Source organism: Scyliorhinus torazame, chromosome 16 (genome assembly GCF_047496885.1).
Source record: "Scyliorhinus torazame isolate Kashiwa2021f chromosome 16, sScyTor2.1, whole genome shotgun sequence".
Taxonomy (NCBI): domain Eukaryota; kingdom Metazoa; phylum Chordata; class Chondrichthyes; order Carcharhiniformes; family Scyliorhinidae; genus Scyliorhinus; species Scyliorhinus torazame.
In genome coordinates, this window is record NC_092722.1 from 42,416,261 (window position 1) to 42,439,782 (window position 23,522).

At 43.6% G+C, this 23,522-nt stretch overlaps 1 protein-coding gene across 3 annotated transcripts in view; it reads right to left on the reverse strand.

The window, feature by feature from the left end:
• Nucleotides 1-23,522, reverse strand: part of vps13d (vacuolar protein sorting 13 homolog D) — a 333,180-nt gene that overhangs the window by 214,871 nt on the left and 94,787 nt on the right. For all 3 annotated transcript variants that reach the window (XM_072478413.1, XM_072478411.1, XM_072478412.1), the window contains exons 24-26: nt 17,345-17,527; nt 4,002-4,242; nt 1,619-1,829 (exon numbers count right to left, since the gene is read on the reverse strand). In XM_072478413.1, coding sequence (XP_072334514.1) covers nt 1,619-1,829; nt 4,002-4,242; nt 17,345-17,527 — 635 coding nt within the window. The remainder of the gene's footprint in view (nt 1-1,618; nt 1,830-4,001; nt 4,243-17,344; nt 17,528-23,522) is intronic.

The window sequence follows — 23,522 nt, forward strand, 5'->3', positions numbered from 1 at the left end:
TTTAGATATTTTGTCTTTCCAAATGTGAGCTGTGCCTGAAAGGCTGTATTGAGTCTATAACATTATAATTAACTAATATTAGTGGCTGTAGAATTGTTACTGGTGTTGTGAACTGTCGGAGGTTGCAAAGATAGGCAGAGGTGAGGTGGACCATTGAGCCGATTCAGCTTATTCTTTCATACAAGTATGAGAAGTGTGGGAATTTTTGACTGGGCCTAACAAGATTAATGGGTAATGTGGTAGAGTTCCTCTGGATTATGAAGGATGGGTGGCACGGTGGCGTAATGGTTAGCACTGCTGCCTCATGACGCTGAGGAAATGGGTTCGATCCCAGCCCGAGGTCACTGTCCATGTGGAGTTTGCACATTCTCCCCGTGGCTGCATGGGTCTCACCCCCATAACCCAAAGATGTGCAGGGTAGGTGGATTGGCCACACTAAATTGCCCCTTAATTGGAAATTTAAAAAATGATTATGAAGGCTTAAGGTTTAGAGCTTCGACTGGTTAGCAAGAAAGTAATAAGGGAACAATCAATATAATTACAAGAATAACTTATGGGGAGGTTATGATAAATGATTTGCAGGAGGTTATGATAAATGATTTGCAGGACAATGGTTACAATGTAGGTTTCTTTGGCACAGCCCATAAATTTGCTGAAAAGGGAATGAGATAATTACATTCAGAATTATTAAAGGCTATGGGGAGGAGGTCTAGAGTTAGGTTAGATCGTTCACGTGGTAAGAAACACAAGCTCCAAGTTGATGGGATGAATGTCTATTTATGGGGCAGCACGGTGGCATTGTGGATAGCACAAATGCTTCACAGCTCCAGGGTCCCAGGTTCGATTCCGGCTTGGGTCACTGTCTGTGCGGAGTCTGCACATCCTCCCCGTGTGTGCGTGGGTTTCCTCCGGGTGCTCCGGTTTCCTCCCACAGTCCAAAGATGTGCGGGTTAGGTGGATTGGCCATGCTAAATTGCCCATAGTGTCCAAAATTGCCCTTAGTGTAGGGTGGGGTTACTGGGTTATGGGGATAGGGTGGAGGTGTGGACCTTGGGTAGGGTGCTCTTTCCAAGAGCCGGTGCAGACTCGATGGGCCGAATGGCCTCCTTCTGCACTGTAAATTCTATGAAATTCTATGAAAAATTCTATGACAGAACAATAACTATGTCCTCCCAAGTGACTCAAATTTTTGCTTCCAATTTCCTATCCAAGTCCATTCCAGATAATAATCACTGTGAAGAAATGCTTCTTGACATTAGTCTTTATTTTGCCACTAACTTCTACATTTTACACAACTTTCTCTATTTTAAATAATATCTTGCATTCCTCCGTAACATCCCCTCTCCCATGCAAGGTTAATGAAATTCCAGACTTTCAACTTGCCCTCATAATTCAAGCCTCTCACTGGACTATCACAGAAGGTGCATTCGATGCTTTAAAATGCAATTGAAGACTTGAGTGAAATTTTCCTGCTACTAATTGGTGGCCACACACCAAACTAAGTATCATATAAAATTCAAAGAGACAAAAATGGGCAGAACTTCAAATGTAATTTTTTCTATCAATGAGATTGCCATTTTGAAGAAACTCAGCAGCCAGATGAATGGTAAACACTCACTTATCCAGGTTCCGCTCAACTTTCAGCTTCAGCCAGCACCGCTCCTTCAGCAGGTTCCCATCTACATGTCTCACCAGATAAGATGGAAAAGACAAGTCTGAACCACAGCTCTCAGATCTTCCAGCAAGGTCTCTGGGATGCCTCTCCGCAGTGAAGATATCCATGTCCTGAAGATCAACCACGATACAGTCCAGGAGGCAGATATGTTCATCTGAAACAAAGATTTACATTGAGATCCCAAAAACATGAACATTTTATTTTGCTTTCCAAACATTAGAGGAGGGAATTCCTAATTCTGGCCAATGTCACTGTAAACTAGGAAGATTTGACCCACCCACATTTACATAGGAATAACTTAGGAACAGTAATAGGCCATTCAGCTCTGCTCCACCATTGAATAAGATCATGACTGACCTACGTTCCTGTCTGGTAGGTGAACACTCGACTCCCTTGTCCATCAAATATCTGCACAACTCAGCCTTGGATAAATTCAATGCCTCGGCTCCACTGCTTTCTGGGGAAGAGAATTCCACAGACTAACAACCTACTGAGAGAAAACATATTCTCCTCCTCTCCATCTTAAAAGGGAGACCACTTATTTTTAAGCTGTCCCCCCTGGTTCCACAGGATCAAATATCCTCCCAGTGTCCATCCTATCAAGTCTCCTCATACAAGTTTCTTATGTTTCAATAAGATCCATCTGTCATTCTTCTAAACTCCAATGGGTATAGGCCCAACTTTTCTTCATTAGATAAACCCCTCATCCCAGAAATGAGTCAAGTGAACCTTCTCTGAATTGCCTCTAACGCAACTAAACCCTTTTCCAAATAACAGATCAAAACTGCACACACTATTCCAGATTTGATCTCACCAAGGCCCTGTGCAACTGCAGTAAAACTCCCCTACTTTTACATTCCATTTTCCTTGCAATCATTACCAACATTTAATTTGCCTTCCTAATCCCATGCTGTACCTGTATACTAGCTTTTTGTGGTTCATGTACCAGTACACCCAGATCCCTCTGTACCACTCATTCTGCGGTCTCTCTCAATTTAAACTGTACACCACTTTTCTATTCTTCCTACCAAAGTGGACAAGTTCACAATTTCCCACATTATACTGTAGCCATCTGGGATGGCCACTTAGAACTAGGTACAGAGAAACTCGCAAAGCCTAGTGGGTAAAATGGACAAGCCAAGACTCAGGCAGGCTCAGAGCCTGAAATGCATATTTGTAAGCAAGAAGTCCAGGCGGTATCGAAACTCCGACCAATTAGCATTTTAATGGGGCCGATTAGCATTTGATGGCCCATCTTCACCAAAACAAAGGACTGGTACTCGGGCAACCGGTACAGTCCCAGACATTTCGGCGCCAGTCCCTGCTCAAAGGAAATGCAAACAACGGGGTCAGTGACCGCTTGGGACACGCCCAGCCATCCAGATCCCCGCCCACTTATTGGTTAGGAATCGAACCGAGTGATCAGGGATCACCCAATTAGTAAGGCCCAAATCGAAGGACCACCCAAAAGAGCGCAAAAACCCCCAAGTATAAGAAGAAGAGTCCGCCACATGTTCGTCTTCTCTTGGTCCTGGTGCCACGGTCACGGCCATCTCCAAGTGCAGCAACACCAGAAGCAAGTACAAGTTCAATGCTTGCTACCAGACGGATGAGCCTAGCTGAGTAGCAGTTACTCCTTCGGACTCGATAGATCCAGAATCGAACAGCGGCCACTGGTCTCTGACCTAAGCCGGGTGCCCGAAGTTAAGTACAGGTTGTCTTAGTCGATAGATGTAGTTAACTAGTAGTGTTTATGTTGCATGACTAAGTGTGTGTAAATAAAGTACCCTTGACCTTGAACTAACTAACCGGTGTTTGGCTCTTTGATCGATAGCCGGTTGAAACTTGTGGTGGTATCATTTGATACCTGGCGACTCTAAGCATTAGGAAATAGATAACATAGAAAGAAGGGCAAATTCACTGATTGCCATAATTGGAACAGAGCCACAGAAAGGACAGAGTAAAAGAGTATAGAAAAGAAAAGGTAACAATACTCCATCTGCCATTTTCTCCCCCCCCCCCCCCCCCCCCCCCCCCCACTCACTCAACTTGTCGATATCCCTTTGCAGACTCTCTACCTCCTTGACAACTTTACTGGCAAAGTTAGCAATCATTCAATCTTTTCATCTAAATCATTGATATAGATTGTAAATAATTGAGGCCCTACCATTTGTCCCTGTTCCAGATTCTTTTCTGGAGCTAATATTTAAGTGAACAAGTTGAGCTTCTAGACTTTTTCACATTATAAATGTTCCCTCCAGCCTGCAGCTAGTTTCTCCAGGTAAAGACAGCTTCCAAGAAAAAGTTTTGTAAATTGCTTTCTTACCCTCAGAATCCTGTAGCTCCACAATCTGTGGCTGGCCATGCTGCCTCTCTTGTGATTTGCAATGAGTGCTCGGTCCAGATTCAGTTTGCGGCTTATTAAGATTTGCTTTGTCAGAGGAGCTGGCCCCAGTACTCAGTTTGTCTGGTCTGCAGGGAATGGACTGGGGATTGCCAGTGCTAGTTGCCGTTGTCTTCTGAGTGTATAGTGGGGTATCTTGAGGCAGAGGGGAGCTCTCAGGGTTCTGTCACAAAAAGGTCAAATGCTATCAGAAAGCAGAAGAGCTAAACATGGTATTTTAAAACTGCACAACCTTGCAATGAAAGGTTTACAATATGTAATTCAAATACAGTACTGAAAAATTATGTAGAGTACTGCTAACCCGTATTTTTGGCACCTGTGCAGTGGTGGAGGCACATGTGGATTCCCCCCCGCCCACGCACCCCCCACCATAAACCACAACATTAGTTTTGCAGAGGGCATTTGGTGCAGTAAAATGCCTCAAGTGTCTCCCATAAGCAGAGATGAGAGAGAGAGAGAGACAGACAGAGAGACTCAATCTCTCATTGAGCACAATCATGTCTCCCGAGTGACATTAGGCAGCAACATGGGGCAATGTTGAACATTTATCATTTCAAACATAAATAGTGCCCAAGGCCAGAAAGATCCAAAAATCCAATGAGGAGAGATTTCAGATGCACACACAATTTAAGAAGGATTAATGGCAACATAATAGCAATGCATTTTCTCTGCCTACTTACACAGCACACAAAATGACTTTTGGAGGGACTCATTCAGTATCTATCCCTTTAGGCTGGAAATGTAAAATAGGAAGGAGAGGGGATCGTGAGATTAATTATTTAAATTTCCGGACTGTTTGGTACAGAGAAAACATCTCACGACTTTCATACAACAAAATCAGATCAGTCCCAATGTACTAATTGCGGAGTTAGAATTTAACAAGTTTGCCATATCTCTTCCTAGGTAAAGCTACTCTGCCACTTCTGTTTTTGTTGCAAATAATTTGGACTCGGGTACTAAACAGATTCCAGACAGGCGCAGTGTTGCACACATAACATCACTTCACATCAATGTGCCAAATCGATTTTTAAAGCGCCCAGTGATCTCCTGGGCACTGTAAAACTCTAAGCAGATTTGTTTAAATTGAACTAACATTCAGATGCTTCGATCCACATTATCAAAATATACATGTTTCTGATACAGTACAAGAGCCTCGTGGATGTGACAGCTGCATTTGCAGGTAGGTAGAGCAAGGTTTGCAGTAGCAACAACGTTGTCACTACTTATCGGAGATTGGCAGTGAGTGATCGCAGAAGAATGTTTCATTGGTTTTGAATGAGTATCCCACAAGGTATGTTTTATTTAGATTTTGCTTATGTAAATATGAAGGAAATACGATAAAAATGTGAAGAGTTGGGATTGATCACTTGAGCTGGTTGGAATTTTGGAGATGAAATAAAATATTACAAATTCTGAAAATCATATAAAATATAAAACGGTGCACTCTTTCATTTTTCGATTCAGTCAGGCGATGTGGGCATTGCTGCCAAGACCAACGTTTATCCTCTATCGCATTCCTGATCATTATTAGGGGCTTGTTTAGCACAGGGCTAAAGAGCTGGCCTTTAAAGCAGACCAAGGCAGGCCAGCAGCATGGTTCAATTCCTGTACCAGAGACCCAGAGTACTCCCTTCAAATCCCTTCACTGCAGATGATGAAATTTGAATTCAATAAAAATCTGGAATTAAAAATCTAAGTGATGACCATGAAACCATTGTCGATTGTCGTAAAAACTCATTTGGTTCACTAATGTCCTTTAGGGAAGGAAATCTGTCAAGCTTACCTGGTCTGGCCTATTTGTGACTCCAGACACAGCAATTTTGTTGACTCTTAACTGCCCCTCAAGGGCAATTAGGGATGGGCAGTAAATGCTGGCAAAGCCTGCGAGACCCATGTCCCATGAACGAATAATTTTAAAAACAGGTTCGATCCCGGCTCTGGGTCACTGCCATGTGGCGTTTGCACATTCTCCCTGTGTCTGCGTGGGTCTCACCCCCACAATCCCAAGATGTGCAGGATCGGTGGATTGGCCACACTAAATTGCCCCTTAATTAGAAAAACATCTTTAAAAATTGTGTTGCCATTCACAGTCCAAGAGCCTGCTAGCATCTGCTGCTTATGCTCAGAATGGGGCAGTGCCATTGGGGCAAGTGCTGGATTACCTCAGCAAACATGGCATGGAAGTCTTGCATGAGCCATCATCTTTGGCAAAGAAATACAAAGACAATCTGATGCGGCCATATTCTTGTTTTTACTATTAGTAAGTATTAATATACCTCATGACCATTTGAAATTACCATGCTTTTAGCAATATTGGTGACTTTAGCTAGCTGTTCCATGGGATGTGGGTGACGCTGGCTAGGTCAGCATTTACTACCCATCCCTAATAGCCCTCAAGTGGTGTAGTAAGAAACCTTACAACACCAGGTTAAAGTCCAACAGGTATGTTTCAAATCACTAGCTTTCGGAGCATTGCTCCTTCCTCAGGTGAATGAAGAGGTATGTTCCAGAACCATATATATAGACAAAGTCAAAGATGCAAGACAATGTTTGAATGCGAGCATTTGCAGATAATTAAGTCTTTACAGATCCAGAGATAGGGGTAACCCCAGGTTAAAGAGGTGTGAATTGTCTCAAGGCTTGTAAGACGTGTTGTAAGACTTCTTACTGTGCTCACCTCAGTCCAACGCCGGCCGGCATCTCCACATCATGGCCCTCAAGTGGTGGTAGTGTGCTGCCTTCTTGAACCGGCACAGTTAGTACAATAGGCGGCATGGTGACACAATGGTTAGCACAGTTGTTTCACAGTGCCAGCTTGGGTCATTGCCTGTGCGGAGTCTGCATGTTCTCCCAATGTCTGCGTGCGTTTCCTCCGGGTGCTTTGGATTCCTCCCACAAGTCCCGAAAGACGTGCTGTTAGGTGAATTTGACATTCTGAATTCTCCCTCTGTGTACCTGATCAGGCGCCGGAATTTGGCGACTAGGGGATTTTCACAGTAACTTCATTGCAGTGTTAATGTAAGCTTACTTGTGAAAATAAGAAAGATTATTAGTTCATGTGATGTAGGAATACCCAGAGTGCTGTAGGAATTTGACCCACCAACAGTGAAGGAATGGCAATATAGTTCCATGTCAGCATGGCATGTGACCTCGAGGGGAACTTGTAGATGGTGATGTTCCCATACACCTGCCCCGCTTGTCCTTCTACTGGGTAGAGGTCATGGATTTGGAACATGCAGTCGAATGAGCCTTGGTGAGGTGCTGCACTTCATCTTGTATATGATACACACCACTGCTTCTGTGCATTGGTGGCGGACGGAGTCAATGTTTAAGGGAGTGGATGGGGTCCCAATCAAGTGAGCTGCTTTGTCCTGGATGATGTTGACCTCAAAGAGTGTTGCTGGATCTGAGCAAACACAGGGAGGTGAGTATTCCATCACACTCCTGAATTGTGCCTTGCAGATGGTGGATGTGCTTTGGGGAGTCAGGAGGTGAGTTACTCTCTGTAGAATTCCCAGCCTCTGAAAGCTCTTGTAGCCACTGTATTTATATGGCTATTCCTGCTCAGTTTCTGGTTAATGGTAACCCACAGGATGTTAATCGTGTAATGCCATTGAATGTCATGGGGAGATGGTTAGATTCTCTCTTGTTGGAGATGGGCATTGCCTTGTACTTGAGTGGTGCGAATGTTACTTGCTATGAATTGCTTCAGTATCTGAGTCGTTACAAATGGTGCTGAACATCGTGCAATCATCAGTAAACATCCTCAATTCTGATCTTGTGATGGACGGAAGGCCACTAATGAAACAGTTGAAGATGATTGGGCCTAAGACACTAACCTGAGGAACTTCTGCAGTGATGTCCCAGGACTGAGATGACTGATCTCCAACAACCACAACCATTTTCCTTTGTGCTAGGTATTGCTTCAGACAGTTGAGAGATTTTCCCTATTCTCATAGACTTGTTTTGCTAGGGCTCCTCGATGCCACACTTTGTCAAATGTTGCCTTGATGTCAATGGTAATGGTAGAGTGGGGGGTATGCCAGGCCATGAGGTTACAGATTGGGATTGTATACAATTCTGCTGCTGATTGCCCACAGCGCCTCATGGATGTCTAGTTTAGAGTTGCTAGAGCTTTTCGAAATCTATCCCATTCAGCGGAGTGGTAGTATCGCACAACATGATGGAAGGTATCCTCAGTGTGAAGATGGTACTTTGTCTCCACAAGGACTGTGCAGTAGTCACTCCTATCAATACTGTCATGGACAGATGCATCTACGACAGGTAGATTGGCGAGGGAACGGTCAAGTCAGGTTTTCTCTCTTATTGGTTCCCTCACCATGTGCCAAAGACTCAGTCGAGCAGTTATGTCCTTTATGACGCAGCCAGCCCAATCTGTACTGGTGCTACTGTGCCACACTTGGTGATGGACATTGAAGTCGCCTCATTCTTTACCCTTGCCACTTCAGTGCTTCCTCCAAGTGGTGTTCAGCATGAGGACGACTGAACCTTTAGCTGAGGGGGTGGATGGTAACCAGCAATAGATTTTCTGATCCATGTTTGACCTGATGCCAGAACTGATGTTCAGGACTCCCAAAACAGCTCCATCCTGACTGCATATCACTGTGCTGCTAACACCTCTGGTGGATCTGTACAATCGCTGAGACAAGATATATCCAGGAATGGTGATGGTGGTGTCTGGGACATTGTCTGTATGGTATGATTCTATGCGAGTATAACTATGTCAGGCTGTTGCTTGACTAATCTGTTGGATGGTTCTTCCCAATTATGGTATAAGTCCCAGATGTTCGTAAATAAACATTTACAGGATTGACAGGGCTGGGTGTGTCGTTGTCATTTCCGGTGCATAGGTCGATGCTGTCATAGGTCAGTCCGGTTTTTGTAGAGGTTTGATACGACTGGGTGACCTGCTCTGCCATTTCAGAGGGCACTTAAGAGTCAACCACATTGTTGTGGCCAGACCAGGTAAGGATGGCAGATTACCTTCCCTGAAGAATAAAATGGGTTTTAATGACAATTGTGTTGTGGTCACCATTAGACTAGATTTTAATTCCCGATTAATTAGCTGAATTTAAATTCCATCAGTGGCCGTGGTGGGATTTGAACTCGTATCCCCAGAGCATTAGCATGGGCCACTGGATTGCTAGTTCAGTGACATTACCACTACGTCACCTCCACCTCATCATCATCTGTCACAAGAACCGAAATATGATACTGTACTCTTAATTTCAGACAGTTCATTAAAAAAAAAAAAAAAGGAGTAATTTAACATGGCCAATCCACTTACCCTGCACATCTTTGGGTTGTTGGGGTGAAACCCACACAGACATGGGAAGAATGTGCAAACTCCACAGACAGTCCCGGGTCCTCAGCACCATAGGCAGCAGTGCTCACCACTGTGCTGCCTTATTTCAGACAGTTCATACTGAGAAGGACAAATAACGTGTTCCTGCAATTTTCTCTCTTAAAATAACTGAGTTTCATGCTAGGGCAGTAATGACAGGTATTAGTCCATTTTTGTAGCCAGTGGCATTCTTCAGTAGATTAGTGTGAAATTATTTTAAACTACTAGGCTGTTCCTACTTTAGAATGAATTGACAGGGTGTCAATGAGCTCATTCAGTAGCTGTGAAACCATAATCCCATTCCTGACCAGTCAGGCCGACTGAAAGGCTTGCATTACAGCATTAAATTCTGACTAAAAATTAGTTAGATTTTGTAGGGTCAGTAGATTCTTATTTCAGTATACAGTTAATGCACAATAAAAGCATAGTGTCCAAATGAGTTAAACTAGTAAATTTGCATTCCAAATCTTTAGGATAGTTTGGGGCTGGCAGCTGCAAAGCAGCTGTCAGGCCACCATCAAAAAGAAAAGAAATTACAAGTGAACCTGTTCCCTTCTTTCCACAAAAGACCGTGTCATGCCGAGCAGATTGGAGAACATTCGTGGTTTTTTAAACAACCTGTATGCCATCTTTAAAAAGGACATTGTTGATATTTAGGATGTCTGCCAGAGTCACCTGACATTTGTAACCTAAAATGGATGACAACGGACATACCCACACATGCTTGCGGAATGTCGCACCTACCGTTGTCAGGACTGACCCCAAAACAACCAGGACAAGTCCTCAGACTTTCTGACTCCAGATCTGGTAGGTAACAAAGGAGAGCTAACAAAACTGAATATTCACAAGGAATTGGTAAGGATTTCTATCCGCCTCTGTTGTAAGTCAATGGTACTGATTGTGGGTGGTGGAAGCTCCTTCATTAATATGAACAGACAATCGATTGTTTTGTATCATGACTTTGATTTTTGTAAGCTTTTTATTATAAAGTTCTGCTTGCTTTGGAGCAGTCAGCAGAAGTCACAACGGAAGAAACAAAACTGCAAAAACCAGGCTGTAACATCTGGCCTTTACAGAGCCAGAAGGCTTAAAGTTTAGTGCCTCATTGAAACCTGGCAAAGGAAACTGGAACTCTGGCTCCAAGAATTACCGAAGCTGTCTACTATCTTATTCTGAAGAAACTCCATGGGATCCTGTTGTCAGCTATCTAGACTTGTCTGAACTTTAACTCTAGGTGGAAAAGGTCCCCCTCCCACTGGACTTTTACAATCTTAGGATTTTAGTTGTGCACGTCACTGATTATATACCTACAACTGAAACATGCTCAGGCATGACAAGGCAGATGTAATTCTGCAATGTTGGCAAGGGGCACACAAAATTCAAGTTAGAATATTTCAGGTTTGTTTGGCCAGCTGCACATCCTACAGTACAGTGTAAGTGCGTTGTGTTGCCATGTGTCTGTGTGCGCCGTGTGGTGCTTGTGTTTGCCTGCATACATATGAGTCCCACAAGGATATTTTCTGCACCCTCTACATAAATTTCTTTAAAATATATCCAATTATGGGGCAATTTAGTGTGGCCAGCCAGTCCAGCTACTCTGCACGGCTTTTAGGTCGTGGGGGTGAGACCCGCCCAGACACGGGGGAAATGTGCAAACTCCACACGGACAGTGACTCGGGGCCGGGATCGAATCCAGGTCCTCAGCGCCGTGATGCAGCAGTGCTAACCACTTCATCACCCGTGCCATCCTACCTTCTACACAGATATTGCCAGTCAAGTGCCTCTTATGGCCACCAGATCTCTCTCAATGCTTTACTGCCAATGGAATACTTCTGAGGTTTGGTCACTGCGAAAATGCAGAAAATGTGGCAGCAAATTTGGACACAGCAAACTCCCATGAACGGCAATATGGTTTTGACTGTATAATCTGCTTTTGTGATGATGATTGAGCGATAAATGTTGACTAGGACATTAGGATAACTTCTGGTCTTCTTCAAAATAGTGCCTTAAGATCTTTCACATCCACCTGAGGGGGCAGATGGGGCCTCAGTTTAATATCTCATGTGAAAGATGCAAGAATCTCTGACAATGTATCACTTCCTCAGCAGTACAGTAGGGTGCTGGAGTGGGTCTTGAAAACCCAAAATCTTATAAGAATGTAACAATTTGCTCAGATATTTACCAGTTTAATTCTGCTATAATAAACTTGAAATACATTAGTTATCAGTTTGTGTATGCAATCCTAACTGTGGTATAAATATAGAACAGTGATCGAGGTCCCAGGTTCGATCCCGGCTCAGGGTCACTGTCTGTGTGGTGTTTGCACGTTCTCCCAGTGTTTGCGTGGGTTTTGTCCCCACAACCCAAAAGATGTGCAGGCTAGTTGGATTGGCCACACTAAATTGCCCCTTAATTGCAAAACAAATGAATTGGGTACTCTAAATTTAAAAAATACAAAAAAAACCCAAATAGAATAGTGATTAGCACTGCTGCCTCACAGCGCCAGGGATCTGGGTTCAATTTCGGCCTCAGGTGACTGTGTGGTGTTTGCACATTCTCCCTGTGTCTGCATGGGTTTCCTCCGGGTGCTTCGTTTTTTCCCCAGTCCAAGGGGTACAGGTTACGTGGAGTGGCTGTGCTAAATTGCCCCTTAGTATCAAAAGGTTAAGTGGGGTTATGGGGATAGGATGGGGGATGTGGGCCTAGTTAGGGTGTTCTTTCAGATGGTCGGTGCACACCCAATGGGCCGAATGGCCTCCTTCTGCACTGTAGGGAATCCATGATGATGATAATATGTAGCAGGGCACTGATGTACACACATCAAGCCCAATCAGAAATAAGGATTCCATAACCCATTTGAGAGTAGGTTGAGCTGCATTGCTTTCCTTGCCAATTGGTTTACAAATAACTATGTAAGCATAGATTATTTTGTGGTGACTGGATACAATTAATTATATTAATTTCACTGTAGTTGCATGGGATTATGCACTACAATGAAACCCAAGGGTCATTCAATGCAAGATTAAGAACTATAAAGAACACAAAGCAATTTTCATGCAGGCATTTGAAACATGGGCCACAGGCGGTGCTTTCACTTCACACTGGTGCAAGGTTCTTCTCATAACACATCACATGCAAAAACTAGGGTCAAACCAACTCGCACACACCCCTCTACAGATGCATTGGCTGTTGAAAGATCTCAGTGTGTTCATATACAAATCAAAGAAAGATATGCTTTTATCTATTCTTCTAGTTGGATAGAAACATGTTCACATGAATGCTGACACACACAAATACTTCCTCTTACACACAGAGTGGGCACAAAAATACTTTCTCAGATATATTTCCATCTTGAGCACTGGCACGTTTATAACCCATTTTCCCCCAACATTAAAAGACGGGAGTTACTGTTAACAACCCATTTCATTCTCAAAATTAAGGAGGTGCAAATATCCTCAACCAACCCACTCCAACTCAGGGCCGAGAAATGCGGTATTCTTCTTCATCTCATTCAACCCATGACTATGACGCACCAAATTCTAAAGCTGAATGTATCGTTAAGGAATGTGAACCACCATTAGTGAATTTTCAGCATTTCAGATTTCATTTGAAGACCCTCACATGCATGCCCAACCATAATCATGTTTTAAAAACTTAAACCTGTGCCATTATTAAACACTCGGATATCCTTTAGAGTATGCAAACGAGACCTATCTACTATACATACATATATAGATATATAGACATATCATTTTCCATAAATGGAAACAACTTGGAGGCACTTTGAAAAGTGCATGAACACACAAAAGGAAGCTGCTATACTACCACATCACCTCTGCAAAAACTTCCAAACAAACAGGTGATCTTGTCTGTGTACCTGCAGTAATGACGGGTCCTTGTATGAATTGGCGTGCAAAATCAAATTCTCAGAAGAAAAAAAGGGCAAAAAAATGTAAATTTTCATAATATCACGTGGCCAGCAGAAACGGATTAAAAATTCAACACTTTCAACTATGTAGTGAATGCAAAAGATTAAATGAATAGCATGCTAGCTTTCTGCAGGAAGATCACTAGCAGAATTCTGCAGTCAATTATACATATTGTCCAAGGTTCCTTTGAAGTTTTGAATTTACAATTACGACTTACTTTCCACTGCACTAAATACTAAATTAATGTGACTATCACGTAGGACATGTTTACACTGTACATGACTAAAGTTTGAAGAGTATTTTCTGTACTGACGAGTGAGGACTCTGAATACTGGATAATGCAGTCTTTTGAACTCCTGTCACATAGGAAAAGCTCATTATCCAGACAGCCTCAAACCTAGGTCATGTACAGGATACGAGCTATTATCCTGACAACGCGGCCTCTACCTCAGGTCATGCACAGCCCATCAGTCACTACCCGATAGCATAGCTTAAATGCCAGCAAATGTGCAATTAACCTGACAACACAGCCTGATTCAATACAGAATCACAAATCATTGTCAGTCTCAAGTCAGCTTTTGGATCACAGTCATTATCCTTACAAGACAGCCTGAAATCCAGATTACATATATACAAACTCATCCATTATCTTGACAATATCTTAAACCTGGAATATGCAGCAGAGACTCATTATCCTCACAGTATGGTCTCAGCCCCAGGTCAAACACAGGAACCTAATTATCCTGCCAACACTGCCTCAATCTCAACTTTATCCCTTGCATGTTTTTAATATAAAAACAAACTCTGCCTCAATAAGTAGAAGAGTAGGAGTTTTAAGCTATTAATTTTTTCCTTTTATTCTTCCTCTTTTCTGCTTTCTCATGAAACTACAGAATATTTTGAGGCCATGGCTCAACAAGCTACCTTGTCCAAAAGGGTATATTCTATTTGTGAGCTGAGATCATGAATATCAAAGAGTGTATGGCTAAGCAGGTGTCACAACTGAGCCTGTTACTGACCTCATCCAACATCAACCTGCCTACAATTTCTATCAGCAGATGTGCCTCTCTCTCTTGTCGCACCAGCGTTTCAATGCCATCTGCAGTATTCCAGCACGAACGGGGGAATCACAAGTGAGAATCTCTGGCCTGGGTGGCTCAGTTATAGTCTGCTTTTGTCAACCAAGCTTTCAGGGATATCCCTAATATTGCATCAATGTAACCTCCATCAGAAATTAATGAACCCCTATTTATAAGCTCAACTTTCCAACCCTATCTTTCTCACATTACCACAACCATTGGTTTTGCCTACATTACTACAACCAACCCTCGAAACGTACTGTATGTCTCAACTAAGTTCTTCAGCTCGCTGATTCTAGATTCCAATTAATTCCTTTACGCTTCATTCGTCATGTTACTGTCTGGATCCTACGCTTTAAAAAAAATTACTTTATCAGAGTTACAAAGCCAGAGCTCAGAGTGTGGACAGGGGCAAACCCCTAATCCCTGGCAGCAGCGCCCCCTCCCTGATGAACTCAATGCATTCTATGCTCGGTTCGAGCAGGTAACCAACAATCCTCTAGCGAGTGCCCCAGCAGTCCATAATTCACCCATACCCACCATCACAGCTTCCGAAGTCAGATTGGCCTTCCAGAAAGTGAACCCTCAGAAGGCGACGGGCCCAGACGGGATCCCTGGTCGTGCACTCAGAGCCTGCGCGGACCAACTGGCAGAGGTATTCACGGACATCGTTAACCTGTCCCTACTCCACTCCGAGGTCCCCATCTGCTTCAAGAAGACCACCATCATACCGGTACCAAAGAAGAACCAGGCAACGTGCCTCAATGACTACCGACCAGTGGCCCTGACTTCAGTCGTAATGAAGTGCTTCGAGAGGTTGATCATGAAGCGCATCACCTCCATACTCCCAGAATGCCTTGATCCACTGCATACCGCTGCAACCAGTCCACATCAGACACCATTTCCCTGGCCCTACACTCATCCCTAGAGCATCTCGAAAACAAGGACTCCTACATTAGACTCCTATTTATTGACTACAGCTCCGCCTTCAACACCATAATCCCAGCCAAGCTCATATCAAAGCTCCAAAACCTAGGACTTGGCTCCCCACTCTGCAACTGGATCCTCGATTTTCTGACCAACAGACCACAATCAGTAAGAATGAACAACAACATCTCCTCCACAATAGTCCTCACCACCGGCGCCCCGCAAGGCTGCGTACTTAGCTCCCTACTCTACTCCCTGTACACACACGACTGCGTGGCAAAACTTGGTTCCAACTCCATCTACAAGTTTGCTGACGATACGACCATAGTGGGCCGGATCTCGAATAACGATGAGTCCGAATACAGGAGGGAGATAGAGAGCCTAGTGGAGTGGTGTAGCGACAACAATCTCTCCCTCAATGCCAGCAAAACTAAAGAGCTGGTAATTGACTTCAGGAAGCAAAGTACTGTACACACCCCTGCCAGCATCAACGGGGCCGAGGTGGAGATGGTTAGCAGTTTCAAATTCCTAGGGATGCACATCTCCAAAAATCTGTCCTGGTCCACCCACGTCGCGCTACCACCAAGAAAGCACAACAGCGCCTATACTTCCTCAGGAAACTAAGGAAATTCGGCATGTTCACATTGACTCTTACCAACTTTTACAGATGCACCATAGAAAGCATCCTATCGGGCTGCATCACAGCCTGGTATGGCAACTGCTCGGCCCAGGACCGCAAGAAACTTCAGAGAGTCGTGAACACCGCCCAGTCCATCACACGAACCTGCCTCCCATCCATTGACTCCATCTACACGTCCCGCTGCCTGGGGAAAGCGGGCAATATAATCAAAGATCCCTCCCACCCGGCTTACTCACTCTTCCAACTTCTTCCATCGGGCAGGAGATACAGAGGTCTGAGAACACACACGAACAGACTCAAAAACAGCTTCTTCCCCAGTTACCAGACTCCTAAATGACCCTCTTATGGACTGACTTCATTAACACCACATCCTGTATGCTTCATCCGATGCCAGTGCTTATGCAGTTACATTGTATATGTTGTGTTGCCCTATTATGTATTTTATTTTATTCCCTTTTCTTCTCATGAACTTAATGATCTGTTGAGCTGCTCGCAGAAAAATACTTTTCACTGTACCTCGGTCCACGTGACAATAAACAAATCCAATCCAAACCAATCCAATCCAATCCAGCTCCTTGCCTGATCCAAGAAACAATTCAAATTGAATCCAATTCATTAAAAATTTTTTTTAAGAGTATCCAATTCATTTCTTCCAATTAAGGGGCAATAGCGTGGCCAATCCGCCTACCCTGCACATCTTTGGGTTGTGGGGGCGAAACCCACGCAAACACAGGGAGAATGTGCAAACTCCACTCAGCAGTGACCCAGAGCCAGGATCGAACCTGGGACCTCAGTGCAGTGAGGCAGCAGTGCTAACCACTGAGCCACCATGCTGCCCCTTGAATCCAATTCATGGTCCCTGGAAACACATACCAGATCCAGGCATTACACCTTACCCACGCTCATCTCAGCCAAAAGGTCGAGAAGCGATTGGATCCTACGCTTTTAAACTTTCTCCCTAAACCTCACCAACCTGCTACTTCTCAGTCTTAAAAAAGGCGCAGAGCTTATATTTGCAACCATGTTTCCAGTCATCTTATTTAACTTGAACTCTTCCATTTCCTCTCTAACTACTCAGACCTTGACAAGATCAACGTGCAACAGTTGTTGACCAGCAAGTACTCCACAGACCCCGAACCATCACCCAATTTTCAAACACCGTGGTTCCTGCAGTAGAAGGATGCAGTCTTCCGTCTAAGCATGCATTTCGAGAACACACGCGGACATAACATGAGTGAAACTGGCCAAAAAAAATAACAGAACAAAAAAGGGACAAATTTCACCAGTTGGAGAAAAAAGACATGAACCATGGTAATTTTTTCTACCTTGTCTTGCAGCGAAAATGTGCCCGGTGATCGAGCAAAAAAGAACTGGTTCTTCACTTTCAGTTTACCAAGGTTTGCCACAATCAGCTGATTTGATTTGGAGCTTTCTGGGATCAGTAGGACTGGAGCACCAGCCTCAATATCGAGTAGGATCCGAGATGCTCTCTGTGCCCTGTCTCGCACCTAGAATCCATAAAGCAGATGAGAAGAGAAGATAAAGAGGATTAACCACTGTAAAGAAAAAAAAACTACAAACTTGGAATCTAGAAACGCAAGTAATAAAGTGGCAAATACATAGGTCAGTCAGCACCCGTAAAGAGGAAAAACAGGCTTATATTTCAGACATAACTTATCAGAACATTAATAGCCATTAACTCCTTTTACAGTATCTTCAACTAGTTTCACATATCATGCTGTCCTAGAAGCACTGAAAGGGTCAGTCTTCTAAAGGATATCTTGTGTTTTGCTTGGTCTTACTCACTGGTATTCAAATTACAACCCATAGGCAAACATGCAATCTGCAAGCTCTGATAGCCTACTCCACTAAAGTCCAGATGTCTCAATTCCTATTACATACTGATTTGCCAAGTCTAAATTTCATGAGCCTAGAGCTATGCAATGGTTTCCTTTACCATTTTTGCCTCATTGCAGAATAATTCGAAATCAGAATACCATGATCTCTTGAGATAGAAAGCAATTAGTTGCTTTACGAGTACTGTGGCTACAAGGTCAGAGGCTGGGAATTCTATGGCAAATAACTCAACTCTTACCTCCCTAAAGTCTGTCCACAATCTACAAGGTACAAACCAGGAGTGTAACAACCCTTTCCACTTGATAAGGGAGGGGATGAAAAGTTATCGGGGGTAGGCAGGAATGTGGAGCTACAGTTAAAATCAGAATAGCCATAACCTTATTGAATGGTGTAGACCTGAAGGGCCAATTGGCCTACTCCTGCTTCTAATTCATATGTTCGCATGTTGCCTAGATGAGTGCAGCTCCTACAAACCTCAAGAAGCACATCATGATCCAGGATAAAGCAGCCGTTTGATTAGAGCCCCATCTACTACCTTAAACATTTACTCCCTCCACTACTGATGCACAGTGGTAGCAATGTGTAGCCTCCATCAGCCACTCATCAAGACACCTTCGACAGCACCTTCCAAACCACAACCTCTATCACCTCAAAGGACAAGGGCAGCTGACAGCAGACAGCTTCTTCCCCACTGTCACCAGACTCCTAAATGACCCTCTTATGGACTGACCTCATTAACACTACACCCTGTATGCTTCATCCGATGCCAGTGCTTATGTAGTTACATTGTATATGTTGTGTGCCCTATTATGTATTTTTTTTTCTTCCCTTTTCTTCCCATGTATTTAATGATCTGTTGAGCTGCTCGCAGAAAAATGCTTTTCACTGTACCTCGGTACACGTGACAATAAACAAATCCAATCCATCCAATCCAATGTATGGGAGTGCCACCATCTAGTTCCCCTCTGTCATTCACCATCCTGACATGGAACTATATCGCTATTCCTTCACTGTGGCTTGGTCAAAATCTTGGAACTCCTTTCGTAATAGCAGAGTGTACCTACACCAAATGGACTGCAACGTTTCAAGAAGGCAGCACGGTAGCACAGTGGTTAGCACAGTTGCTTCACAACTCCAGGGTCCCAGGTTGAGTCACTGTTGTGTGGAGTTTGCACGTTCTCCCCGTGTCTGCGTGGGTTTCCACCGGGTGCTCCAGTTTCCTCCCACAGTCCAAAGATGTGCAGGATAGGTGGATTGGCAATGATAAATTGCCCATAGTGCCCAAAAAGGTTAGGTGGGTTTACTGGGTTACGGAGATAGGGTGGAGCCGTGGGCTTAGGTTCCAAGGGCCGGTGCAGACCTGATAAGCCCAATGGCTTCCTTCTGCACTGTATGACCGATCCCGGCCCCGGGTCACTGTCCGTGTGGAGTTTGCACATTCTCCCCGTGTCTTGTGTGGGTCTCAACCCAAAGATGTGCAGGGTAGGTGGATTCCACACTACAAGGAAAAAGAAGAAATAAAAATTCTTCAGCTCTCCAATTCTCAATTGTGCTGTATTGCTTCCAGGATATCCTTCCTTCAGTTTGGTCTGCTGTATTCGCTGCTCCCAATGCTAAACACAAGCTGCATGACAGCTTTGCTGAACGCCTTCGCTTCAGCCTGCAAGCATAACACCAACTTTCCTGTTGCCTATGATTTTAGCTCAGCACCTTGCTCTCTTGCCCACATGTCCATCCTTGGCCGAATGCGGTGCCCAGTGAAGCCCAACATAAGCTGGAGGAGCAGTACCTGATCTTCTGAGCAGGCACATTACAGCCCTCAGGGTTCAACACTCAGTTCAACAACTTTAGACTGTGGCCTTTCTCCTCCCATTTTAAACCCGTTGCAAAAGAAATCCCATACGTTTGTTTCAATGGACTAACCCCCCTGCCACTCACACAGCAGGCCAACTGACACCTGTTCTTAAGGTTGCTACATCTTGTTGCAATCTCTCCCAGCTAGTTTAATATCCATCACATTTCTCCCTCTCTTTAGTTCTGATGAGTCAGATGGGCGGGACGGCATGGTGGCTCAGTGGTTAAGCACTGCTGTCTCACGGCGCCAAGGACCTGGGTTCAATCCCAGCCCCGGGTCACAGCGCCTGTGGAGTTCGCATATTCTCCCCGTGTCTGTGTCGGTCTCACCCCCACAACCACAAAGATGTGCAGGGTAGGTGGATTGGCCACACTAAATTGCTCCTTAATTGGGGAATTAAAAAAAAAAAATCAGTCAGATGGCCTTGAAACATTAACTGTTTCTCTCTCCATACAGATGCTGCCAGACCTGCTGAGTTTTTCCAGCATCCTCTGTTTGTGTTTCAGATTCCAGCATCTGCACTATTTTATTGTTTATCATTTTTGTTGATCCTTTTCGAATCCTCATACCTGCTGTTTCAGAATACTGATAGCAGCTGTTTGTAGAATTAACTGTAGATTCAAACAATATTTGAACTATACTTTCATTACTCCAGTCAGTAAGGATATCCAAAACCCTTTCTGCTACATCTTGCCTAATAGCATATCCTCACTCTATTTCAACATTCTCTATTTGCCTCCAGATCTCTATAAACACCATATTTCTCCTTAGGAAGTTCTATTTTCCTGTATTATTTGCAAACTTCCAGATATTGTACTTTCAAACCCATTCAAAATTATTTTAAAAAACAAGTAACCGGGCCTGGGTTGCATTGAAAACTTTCTGCGCTAATATGCAATTGAGAATTGTAACATGCAATTACTGAGCCTTTCTTCAAGCCCTTCACTCTGTCTGAGATTAGTAATATCAAATCTTATTATTCCCAAAGAAGTGGCTGTTAATTATATAATTTTATATTACGGCAAAATGCAATGGTGCGAAGTTATTTCATTCAAGCATTTTTGATTGAAATCAACTGGTAAAGTCATATATTTGCAGAAATCTATCTTTTAAAAAATCTTCATTTTTTCCAATTAAGGGGCAATTTAGCGTGGCCAATCCACCTACCCTGCACATCTTTGGGTTGTGGGGGTGAGACGCACGCAGACACAGGGAGAATATGCAAACGACACACGGACAATGACCGGGGCCGGGATCGAACACAGGTCCTCGGTGCTGTGAGACAGCAGTGCTAACCACTGCGCCGCCTTGCTGCCCACAGAAAATTATCTCAGTAAAATTATTCTAATACAGAAAATCAATGTAAATTTGAAATATGAACAGAAAATGTTAGAAATGCACAGATATGACAGAACTTAGAAGGTAAAATGCCAAGAAAACATGTATGTCCTTTTTATGATATTTCTGTGAGTTAACCATTGAACAATGTTGCTCATTTTTCATACCCTGGGAGCCTCCTCTCAGTTAGGGTAGATATTAGCTATGAAACTCAACATTGCCTCCAGTGTACCTGTACCAGTACAGCCTTTGGTCATCTGAGTAAAAGACTATTTGATGACAAAGACCTCAAACCCGGAACCAAGCTCACTATCCACAGGGCTGCAGTGCTGCATACCCTCCCATATGCATCATATTGCTGGGCAATGCGCAGCAGATAAGGAAATCCCTGGAGAAATATCACCTCCGCAAAATCCTGCAAATTCAGTGGCAGGATAGGCGCTCCAACATCTGTATCCTCCCTCAGGCTAACACCCCCAGTGTCGAGGCACTGGTTATAATTTATCAGCTGCGTTGAACATATCATCTACATGCCTGACAAAAGACTGCCAAAACAAGCACTCCACTCCAAACTTCCCGCAACCACTTATCAGGACGTCCACAAAGCCTCACTGAAAAAAAATGCAACAACCCCACCAATTTGTGGGAATCTCTTGCTCTAGACCGCCCAAACTGGAGAAGAAGCATCCGTGAAGGTGCCAACCATTTTGAACATTTCGAACAGACCAAGAGCAAACAGCAGAAGGGGCATATAAAAATCCGAGTATCCTACCCACCTGCTCATCAAACAGTACCTGCCTCACTTCAGGCAGACCTTACTTTGCAGCATTGGACTTTTTAGTCACCTCAGGACCCTGGAGTGGAAGAAAGCCTTCCTAGGTCCCGAGGGATTGCCTACGAGAAGGTATAATAAATGCCCATTTCACCTAGAGCAGGAGCAAACTGTAGGCCTACTGATTATTGGACTACTTTCACCCATCTTTCCATCGGATTTGAAATTGTGGGTAGTTTTGATTATTTTAAGATAGAAAACCTCAGCACTGAGTCACTGATGCACTTTTCCACAGTTTGGAGTGCCGGCGAGTGATGAATGTAACACTAGCTGGTTACTGTAACTCAATTGTCAACAACACATTAGCACTTTAAACAGCTGAGCAGGAAATCAAAGAAGAGGCTCAGTAATGAGAACTTGCCAAAATGTCCAACATTTCAAAATCATCGCAGCTGGTCAGTTTAGCACCATTGACGTGTTACTTTTAATTAACACTGAAGTCTGCTTTTAAGTTATATTTACTCAGAAAGTAGGCAGCCAAACTAAGAATGAGTTTAATGCACAACCACGAGACAATTTCTACATTCCAACAATTACTACGCTTTTCATTGGCTGTAAAGTGCTTCGAGGCAGGGTCATGAAAAGTGTGATATAAATACAAGTCGTTATTTTATTTCAACGGACCAATCAATAGAGCCATTGAAAGTCAACACACCCAGCCTGATCAACCTATTAAATCAGAATTAGCATTTGTATTAAAGGCAATAACCGGTCAGTTTGACTCAGAATAGGAACATTGTGGGTTCAAGTCTAAACCCAGGAGCAGATAATCTAGTTTTTGCAGTATTGCGACATGGTGAATTTCAGATGAGACGTTACAGTTCATGTGGTTCAGGTGGATGTTAGAAACCCCATGATACTGCCTGAAGATGATCAGTGGTTCTCATTTTACCCTGTCTCACATTCCACTTTCAATCAATGCTAAATTAAACTCTCAGATGTTTACAGGATCTTGATGTTTATGCCCAAGACCTCATGGGCAATTTTAAACGAATCCAGGAAGCTGCCAAGATCGAGTGCAACACTGGTTTCATGCGCAGTCTGATTTTACTCCTCAAAGAAGCGAGTCGAGAGCAATATTGGCCAGGGTGTAAAATAAGTGTTCTGCTCAATTCCATGGGTTTGCTGCCTGGCAAGTTTTAAAATGTTTTCTTTTTAAAAAAATTTAGAGTACCCAATTATTTTTTCCCCAATTAAAGGGCAATTTATCGTGGCCAATCCACCGACCCTGCACATCTTTGGGTTATGGGGGTGAGACCCATGCATAAACGTCAGTGACCTGGTACCGGGATCGAACCTGGGACCTCGGCGACGTGAGGCAGCAGTGCTAACCACTGTGCCACCGTGCCGCCCACATGCTGCCTGGCAGTTAAAATTACTTCCCTCATCTCATAGATTTTTGTGTACAACATGGTTGCTACATTTGCCTACAACATAACAGCCACTGCATTACAAAACAATTCACTGTCTTTGGAGCCAAATGCTTCTGAGAGTTGTGATGAAGTATTATGAAAGTGAAATCTGCCTTTATTTGAGGGAGTTTGATTTTTGGCCTTCATCTTATTCAATTCAACTCAGAAGCAGAGCTATGTTAATTTATCATGGGAGTGTCTGCGTTAGT